The sequence below is a fragment of the Lipotes vexillifer genome, unplaced genomic scaffold (assembly GCF_000442215.2).
Source record: "Lipotes vexillifer unplaced genomic scaffold, Lipotes_vexillifer_v1.1 scaffold170, whole genome shotgun sequence".
Taxonomy (NCBI): Eukaryota; Metazoa; Chordata; class Mammalia; order Artiodactyla; family Lipotidae; genus Lipotes; species Lipotes vexillifer.
This window is the reverse complement of record NW_006772326.1, coordinates 282,550-291,354: the sequence shown is the minus strand read 5'-3', so window position 1 is coordinate 291,354 and position 8,805 is coordinate 282,550. Positions and strand designations below refer to the sequence as shown.

General features: G+C 36.9%; 1 protein-coding gene across 2 annotated transcripts in view; it reads right to left on the bottom strand.

Annotated features, from left to right (window-relative positions):
• Window positions 1-8,805, bottom strand: part of TBK1 (TANK binding kinase 1) — a 40,179-nt gene that overhangs the window by 16,544 nt on the left and 14,830 nt on the right. For both annotated transcript variants that reach the window (XM_007447378.1, XM_007447377.1), the window contains exons 6-7: window positions 5,631-5,791; window positions 2,523-2,633 (exon numbers count right to left, since the gene is read on the bottom strand). In XM_007447378.1, the coding sequence (XP_007447440.1) occupies window positions 2,523-2,633; window positions 5,631-5,791 (272 nt within the window). The remainder of the gene's footprint in view (window positions 1-2,522; window positions 2,634-5,630; window positions 5,792-8,805) is intronic.

The window sequence follows — 8,805 nt, the reverse complement described above, 5'->3', positions numbered from 1 at the left end:
AAAAAAAAAAAAAAAAATCAACCCAGAAATCTTTGCTAAACTATTGGGAAAGAAAGTCTGTCTTTCCACTGAGCTTCCAAAGCTGTGAGAATGTGAATCTGGGAATGCCAGCAGCCATCTTGTGGCTGCCAGGAAACAGCCTGGCTGAAAGTAAATAGAAATCAGAGAAAAGCAGAACTGAATGATTTGAAGAGACCAAGTCTTGATGACAGTCTGAATCTGAGGATTCCACTGGGCTCTGAGTTACATACACATGTGAACTTTGAATTACAATGTCAATCTATTTTTCACTTAAATCTTGTTTCACTTTAACGAACTGAGTTAGGTTTTTCTCATTGGCTATCCAGTCTTGACTAAGTAATACATATAAGAAAGAGGATGGTTATCTTTTTTCTGTGGTTGTTACATTTTTGGTAGTTGATTTTATTGCTGATTGGTAGTAATTAAAGTCCTTACTATTAAAAAAATCATATAATATACTTTCTGATACCTGAGCAATTTTTATCAAAAAATTTATAACATGGTGTGCTAAAGAATAATTGGATAAATAAGGCCTGTTACCCTCCTGAAATATGCAATATATAGTTCAGATTGTCAAATTATTGAGTCTGAGTGTCAGCAATATAGTTATTAAACAGCAGGTGCTCATTTCCTGACCCCTTTAAATGTTATCAGTTTTGCCTGAGATCTCCAAAATGAGTATTTTCCAAATCAAAATTTAACACAGATCACTATTATAATATTAAATTTCTGCTCTCCAATAAAGTGACCTTCTCTTGGTAATTCTAGCTGCATGACACAAATTTATTTTGGAGACTTTTTTTTTTTAATTTATTTATTTTTGGCTGCATTGGGTCTTCTTTGCTGCACGCAGGCTTTCTCTAGTCATGGCAAGCAGGGGCTACTATTTGTTGCAGCTGTGTGGGCTTCTCATTGCAGTGGCTTTGCTTGTCGTGGAGCACGGGGTCTAGGTGTTTGGGCTTCAGTAGTTGTGACTCTGGTCTTTAGACTCGTGACTCGTGGTCTCTAGAACACAGGCTAGAGGCGCACGGACTTAGTTGTTCCATGGCATGTGGGATCTTCCAGGACCAGGGATGGAACCCGTGTCCCCTACATTGGCAGGCAGATTCTTAACCACAGCGCCACCAGGGAAGCCCTGGAGACTTTTCTTTAAGTAACACACAAAAATGAAACTGTCAGTGTAGTGGTTTTCAAAAATGATTTCAGCACTGGAACTACCAGTTTAAATGAGTTTTCACAGCAATATATAAAATGATAGGACATATTTTATTAGCTTGTGATATATATATAGTTTAAATAAGTATTTTGAATATATTTATTTACTTATATGTTGAAAGTAATACAAAGAGCACCCACAGATTATAAAAGGCATTAAACCAGTAAATCATAACCTGTGTGTGTTCACTTGTGGATTATACAATTCCTACACTCAGGAAAAACAGAAGTTAATTCAGTAATCACAAATTCTAAATATTGATGAGTGTCTTGGCTTTATTTCTAGAGTAAAATCTAATAATTTACTCTCAAATTAACACAACTTTGTAAATCAAATATACTTCAAAAAAAAAGATACAGCAACAGAAAAAGAATTTTACTCTCTACTTTTAATTTCTTTTACCTTAAATCTCTCTTCGTGATAACAGGATTCATATATAATTTGAGTTCTGGCTGCCATAATAAGTAAGACCTATATGAACATTTGAAATGCTGAAAAAAGTAGTAGAAAACTGTTTTTCTTTCTTTTTTTTACATTTAATTAATTAATCAATTAATTAATTTATGGCTGCGTCGGGTCTTTGTTGCTGTGTGCGGGCTTTCTCTAACTGTGGCTCGCGGGGGCTACTCTCCGTTGCAGTGCATGGGCTTCTCATTGCGGTGGCTTCTCTTGTTGTGGAGCATGGGCTGGCTCTAGGTGTGCGGGCTTCAGTAGTTGTGGTGCATGGGCTTAGTTGCTCCGCAGCATGTGGGATCTTCCCAGACCAGGGCTCAAACCCGTGTCCCCTGCATTGGCAGGTGGATTCTTAACCACTGTGCCACTAGGGAAGTCCCGAAAACTGTTATTTCTCACCTTTTGAACAATATGATTACTTTTTGAAAATGAGGATAATATTAAACTTCTTGAGTATTTGTTTTTTAGAACTCTAGTTATTCCTATCTGTGCCACTATTTGTGTTATGTCATTATGAAGGTCAGCACAAGAGATACCAAGGTCCTTAGCTGGATCCCCACATAGCACACAATTCCAAGACCAGTGATTAGCAATCTCAAAAATGTATGTATGCTCTATGTACTAAAAGAGATCTGGCAAAATTATTTACATAGACCCAAATCGATCTTTATGTTGCCAAAGATGAAAATCACGAATCAAGGCATATGGTTTAATAATACCTACTGAAACATTAAACAAAACAAAACAAAACTACACTTAAGTATTTGTGACTTTAGTCAACAAAGATTCCAAACACCGAAGTGCAAAAGAGAACTGGGTACACTATACTTACCGAGAAAGACTACAAGAAACAGGCATGTCTCCACTCCAGTCAATTGGTCCATTTTCTGCTTTTTGTACTCCAGATATTGCACCAGAAGGCTTTCCAGTAATTATTTTATACCTTGGGGGGAATAAAAGTAGATTAAAGTAAGTAGTTTATTACTGCATAGCCTATCAATGGGCTTTGCAAAAATATTTCCTCAGTTGCACCTACAATTATCTACTAGACGAAACTTTGTGATTGATGTTCACAGGATCCATAAAACAATCAAAATACTTTGAATCTGACTGACTGAAGTAGAATAGTGGCTGTACGGTTATTTTACTTATGCCATAATTAATTTTCATTTGGGTTCTCACAGTGCCATAAAACAGCATCTTGATGTTCACAACAAAAATATTAATTTTTCCATCTGAAAAAATTGAGCAAACACAAAAAAAGTTATGTTACAGAATATCTCTAGACCACAAAAAAAAGCATCTAACCCCTCTTACCCATATTATCCAAAGGCACAGTCAACTGGACCATGAAATTACTGGAGAATGAACAATAGCTTTAAAAAAAAAAAAAAAAGATAAAACTACACATAGCACAGTAACAGAAAATTTTTGCATATTGAAAACATATATAGGAATAGATGTGTGTACCAAAATTAAAAGTCAAACTTAATCTGCTTCTCGAGGAAGGTGACAAAAATAAAGATGACTTAAAGAAAGAGATGGATGGGGAAGCTAGAGAATACTAATAATGATGGAGGCAAGGCAGCCTTTCAGGTGTCAGCACTTTCCAAAACAAAACCTTAAAGTAGGAGAGGAAAACGAGGTTCATGCCTTCCAGATGAAAATGTAAATCATAACACAGCAGAATCTTACATAAGTTTATAAGTATTATTTCTGCCATAATTTTTTGGGTTTGTTTAATGTCTACATAAATGTGCTCTGAGCAAATTAATATATTCTTTAAAACAGTAGAATAAACCAGTACAACTGATTTGGACCGCTTGCTGCTTCTTCAGTAGAGGCAGCCAGGATTTCTGCCTTAAGAGATTTTTCAGAGAAGAAGGAAATTAATGTGAAAAATAAGTTGCATTCATGTGAGAACCATCTGATTGTGGAGAAATAAGCAGAGATATGTGAGATTAATGCAAGAAAGAGAAGTGAATAGAATGACAGAATTCTTAATTAAGGTAACACTTATAAATTCTTGAAAAAACTTAACTAATTTTGTTAAGATCCATATACAAATACATTTATTAACATGTAAATGAGATGCTGAGGGATCATCATGGCTATAATGTGAGATGAATACATCACTCAATAGTAAAGTAAAACAGTCATTATTACTTCTTTAAGCGCTTCTGAACGTTCATTAGCTTCAGTATTCACAAACAGTTGAGTTTCTGTGCAAATAAAGAAAAAAACTCTTCTAATGGTATTATCTGCCCACATGGTGGTCAGATAAAATCATCAGGTATTCCTAGTTGCTTTTAAGTCATGTTTCCTTTATTAGGGAGCATCACACTTTTATTTAATCCATTTTTAGGGCAGCAAGACATGCTGATACTGCTTTAAAACACCTATGACAATAAAAACATGATTAATTGTTGGACACACTTTATGTTTAATGAGGAAAAACAGAAATTGACTCTTAGCCTTCATTAATGAAGAGATTTTATAAAAAGGACACTGCTGTAAAGCAGTCTCAAGATGATGCTATACCAAAATCATCAGTACAGTAATGGATAACTTCTTCCCATGAATTTGTACACTGTCCTTGCTGGAAAACATTTAGATGCCCAGGTTTTAGCAAAAGTCATCGTTACCAGTTGAACTGGTTTACTTCCGCAAACAAACAAAAGAGAAAATATGCTTCTACTAATTTTCTGAGATGAGATTAGATAAAAGATTGTATTTTTACAGTTGTGATTATTACTTTATCATGTTTGCTTATAAAGGACAGGGTCAAACATATAAAGTTCTGAGAGAAATGTTAAGATCTAAAACAATGGTTGAACATGTTAGGCTGTCAAGTGAGTTACTTCACTAAACCAAACAATAATAACCTCATAGTTTTATGTGTACATAGGTTGGCTGTTTCTCATAAGGCAAGGTCATTCACTAATTTCTTTTAAAATAAAAAGAAGTGTGGCCAATGTATGGATGAATTTTATAACAGATTTCACATCTAAAAATCCATCCCTCTTTTCTTCCATTATTTGGCTTACAGTAGTGACTCTGTACACAGTAATTATTTCCTAATAATTATGTCAGTACATAAATGTATAATGTACTAGTGAAATGCATTCAGTCTTTGGACTGAAACTGCAACACGAAAAAAATGTAATATTACATTAAACGTTATTTTTGAAATGGTTAAAGAAATCAGGTCAGTTCAGGGTAAGAACCGTATTTCTTTTTTTTTTTTTTTTTTTTTTTTTTGCCATATGTGGCCCTCTCACTGTCGTGGCCTCTCCCGGTTAAAAAAAACAGGTTAGTTTAGGGTAAAAACCCTTTTTTTTTTTTTTTTTTTTTTTTTTTGCGGTACGCGGGCCCCTCACCCCTGCGGCCCCTCCCGCCACAGAGCACAGGCTCCGGATGCGCAGGCCCAGCGGCCACGGCCCACAGGCCCAGCCGCTCCGTGGGCACGTGGGACCCCCCGGAGCGGGGCACAAACCCATGTCCCCCGCATCGGCAGGTGGACTCCCAACCACTGCGCCACCAGGGAAGCCCCCGTATTTCTTTTTGATCCAGTAATGGTTCTAGTACTCCACAGAAGTTCTATTTTTTGGTTACATGGAGGAAAAAGCCTGATAAGGACACAGAAAACTAAATATACAGTGCGTTGAAATAAACTCCAGAAAGCAGTATATTTTTAATATGGATCAAAGACTGGATGCCATTTATACTTTGTACATAAGATAGTTAAACATGGTATGAAACAGTATGCCTATATACTTTGATAAGGCTGCATTCTTATTAAAAAACCAAATAGCTTAAAATATCAGAAATGATGGCTAGATCAATTTTCAGTAGCGTACCCCTTTAACATGATGAAACAAAATAAGATAGAGATACATTTAAAAAATTATTTCTAATTTTAGATGGAGAAACCACTTACATCACTTCCTTATTCCTACGTGGCCCTTCAAACGGTCTAAATGGCAGTGATCCAGTAGCTGCATGGTAAAATGTTACCCCAATGCTCCAAAGATCAACAGTCGCTCCATATTTCTTCTGATGATCTTTTCTCAGCACTGCTCTCTCATACATATCAGGATGCTTTAAAAAGAAAAGAAAAAGCTACTAACTTGTGTTCTATGATAATACATTACACAAAAATGGCTATTCAATAATGCCTGGAAATTCTATTATATTTTCCTAATTATTTCACTTTCCCAATCTGAAGAGACTATTTCACATCTTGCCCGTTCTCCTCAAACTTCCAACACCATCTCCTTCGACCCTCAATTTTCATGACCTCACTTCATAATTCAATGAGGAAATGGAAGAAATCAGAGATCAACTCTCCCTTATGTCTGTTACCAAATACCAACCTACCTGAATCTGTGTCCAGAGCTAAGCCTACTTTCCAGTTATAATGGAACTGCTCCTATCAAAGGCTAACTTTTCCATCTGTGTTGTGGGGCCCATCATATCATCTCACCAATTCTAGAAATCAATTCCTGTAACTACCACTTTTATTTTATGCTCAATTTCCCTTCGTATGGATCATTCCTTTCAGCTTACACACATGCTTTAATATCTCCCATTAAAAAAAAAAACCTAAATAGACCCTACATCCCCTTATAGCTATCACCCAAATCTCTGCTTCCCTCCATAGCAAAACTCAAAATAGCTGTCCACACTTACAACTGCCTTATTTCCTCATCTCCCGTTCAAGCCTATGGCATTAAATATTACCTATATCCTTTGACTCCCCAAACTATCTCTTGTCTTGGGCTCTGGATTCACATATCCTACTGTTTTCTTGAATGTCTAAAAGGTAGCTTAAATTTAAGGTATCCAAAATAGATCCTTGGTCTTCTGACTCAAACCTGTTTCCTTCTAATCTTCATCCTTTAAGTAAACGGTACCATCATCTACCCAGTCGCTCATACCCAAAACATATCAGGCAGCCTTGACTCCTCTCCCTCATCTCTCACATGCAATCCAGCTGAGCAAGTCATATAGGCTCTGAGATGAAAATTTAATTTTCTAGAATTAATTCAGAGGACTAGCCTGACTAGGTACACTGGGGGATACAGCAACTGAGACAAGTAGCTGGTCTGATGTTAAACACACGTCCTTAAGCACAGAATACACTATGATACAGTTGTGGAGAACAGGTGGAACTTATAGGGCATGACTTAGGAGCTTACAGATCCAGACAGAGACTGTGATGGACATTAAGCTCTGCAGAGGACAACCAGAGGTCATACATGCTTAGCCTCGTGACATTTGTCTTTATGTTAGTTATGCACTGGAACTTAAAGATTTTTCGAAGATAAAGCTACAAGAGTGTACTCTCGATCAAAGTAGAGTCATCTCCCAAATGATGCCAAACGAAAATAATGCCTTACTACATTGTGGTATTTGGCAGTGACCCAAGGGACTGGGAACCCATGCAGATAAAAGTGCTGGGAGGGTGTTTCTAAATGATGCAGTTTATGAATCTGACTCTCAAAGGGTCACAAGCCCTGGATTATTATTTTTTGGGGGGATGGGTGGGACTCTTTTGGGAAATACATTTTAATGAGAAATCAGAAGAGGCGATAAGCATGAGGAGTTTAAATGAGTGTCCCAACATGCCTACCAGACACACGGGGGCTGAGTGGTCTTGCTGGTTCTGTGGCAGAGCACCTAGAGCAACTACTGTCCAAAGAGGCGCTGGCCAGACCTTTGACCCAGTAGCCAGTACTTAGTGTATCAAGGTGCTGTGAAGAGGCCAAGAGTACCTGGACACGCCTGATATCTTCTGGAACATGAGGCCGCCAACCTGGGAAGAGGAGATACAGCGATTCTAGAAGGAGACAAAGGGGGACCTCCTCAAACGGTGCAATAATACACTGCCTAATTGGTACAGCTGGAAGGCCTTCCCTGGGCAGTGACGGACTGATTGTGGCCTGACACATGCTGGTCTGACGTATCTGTGCCCAGTGGCTCTCTCTCAAATGTGCTACTTGTACTTGTGTAGGGATAAGTATTACTGGGCCTGGGTGTCTGCATCTGAAATAGGAGCATAAGGACAAACCTACTGCAAGTTCTCAGATATTAAGATAGCCATCACATTAAAAATGGCAGAAGAAAAAATGCTGGTGTTTCCTTTGGTCTTTAACACACAAAAAGGAGAAGATTCAACATCTGGTCTGGGAATTCCAAAATGAGAAAAGTTTTCATTTATATACATAAATATTTCAAGATTGCTGAGCTTCAGGCCATTATGTGTCTCATTTTATAACTGTGGCGTACTGTATTAGAAAACAGGGCTGGGCATAATCTGAAATAGGAAAAATAGATCCGAGTAAAATTTTAGCCAAGAGAAGAGCATGGACTTGGAGTAAATTTATTTAATAATTTAAATAATGTTTAAATGTTTTGTTCTTTCCATTTTAAAAGTCTGTTAGAGGCAAAAGCTAACCTGTGGTCCTAGGAGAATATGTGAAAGACTGACAGTTGGTAATAGGGATCAACCTCATGAACGCTAGTACTGTACTGCTGTTTGGTTTTTTTGGTTATCACAGTTAACTGGGAAGGGCTACTGGTATTTAGTGGGCAGGGACCAGAGATGAGAGACATCCTGTCAAATATGAAACAGTTCTGAAAAATAAGCTTCTGACATCCTGCATGACTTGTGAATATCTTGCCGGATATTTGTGCAGGAAAGAGGTTTATAACGATCTCAGTTTGTTTTATATATAAACAATGTATTTTTGTACATAAAGTAAACAAAGTATTTTTGTAGCTACAGAAATGCAGTACATGTAAATTTACTTTGTTTAGTTAGAAACTTTATCAAGAATTATTCACTGCTTTGGAAAATCATGTCAGTGACAACATGACACCTGTGATATGTGACTCACCAATACAATATACAAGTTATCACTGCACGTGCACTGGAGGTGTTATTACATACAGGTGAAAGCGTCTGATTACTCACGTTTTCTGCCAGTGAACGTGTTCCTAAACTTTTACATATTATCTATGATTTTACTATATTTTCCTTTATATTATTATTAAGATACTATGCTATTCTTTTTTTTTTTTTTTTTTTTTTTTTTTTTTTTTTTTTTTTT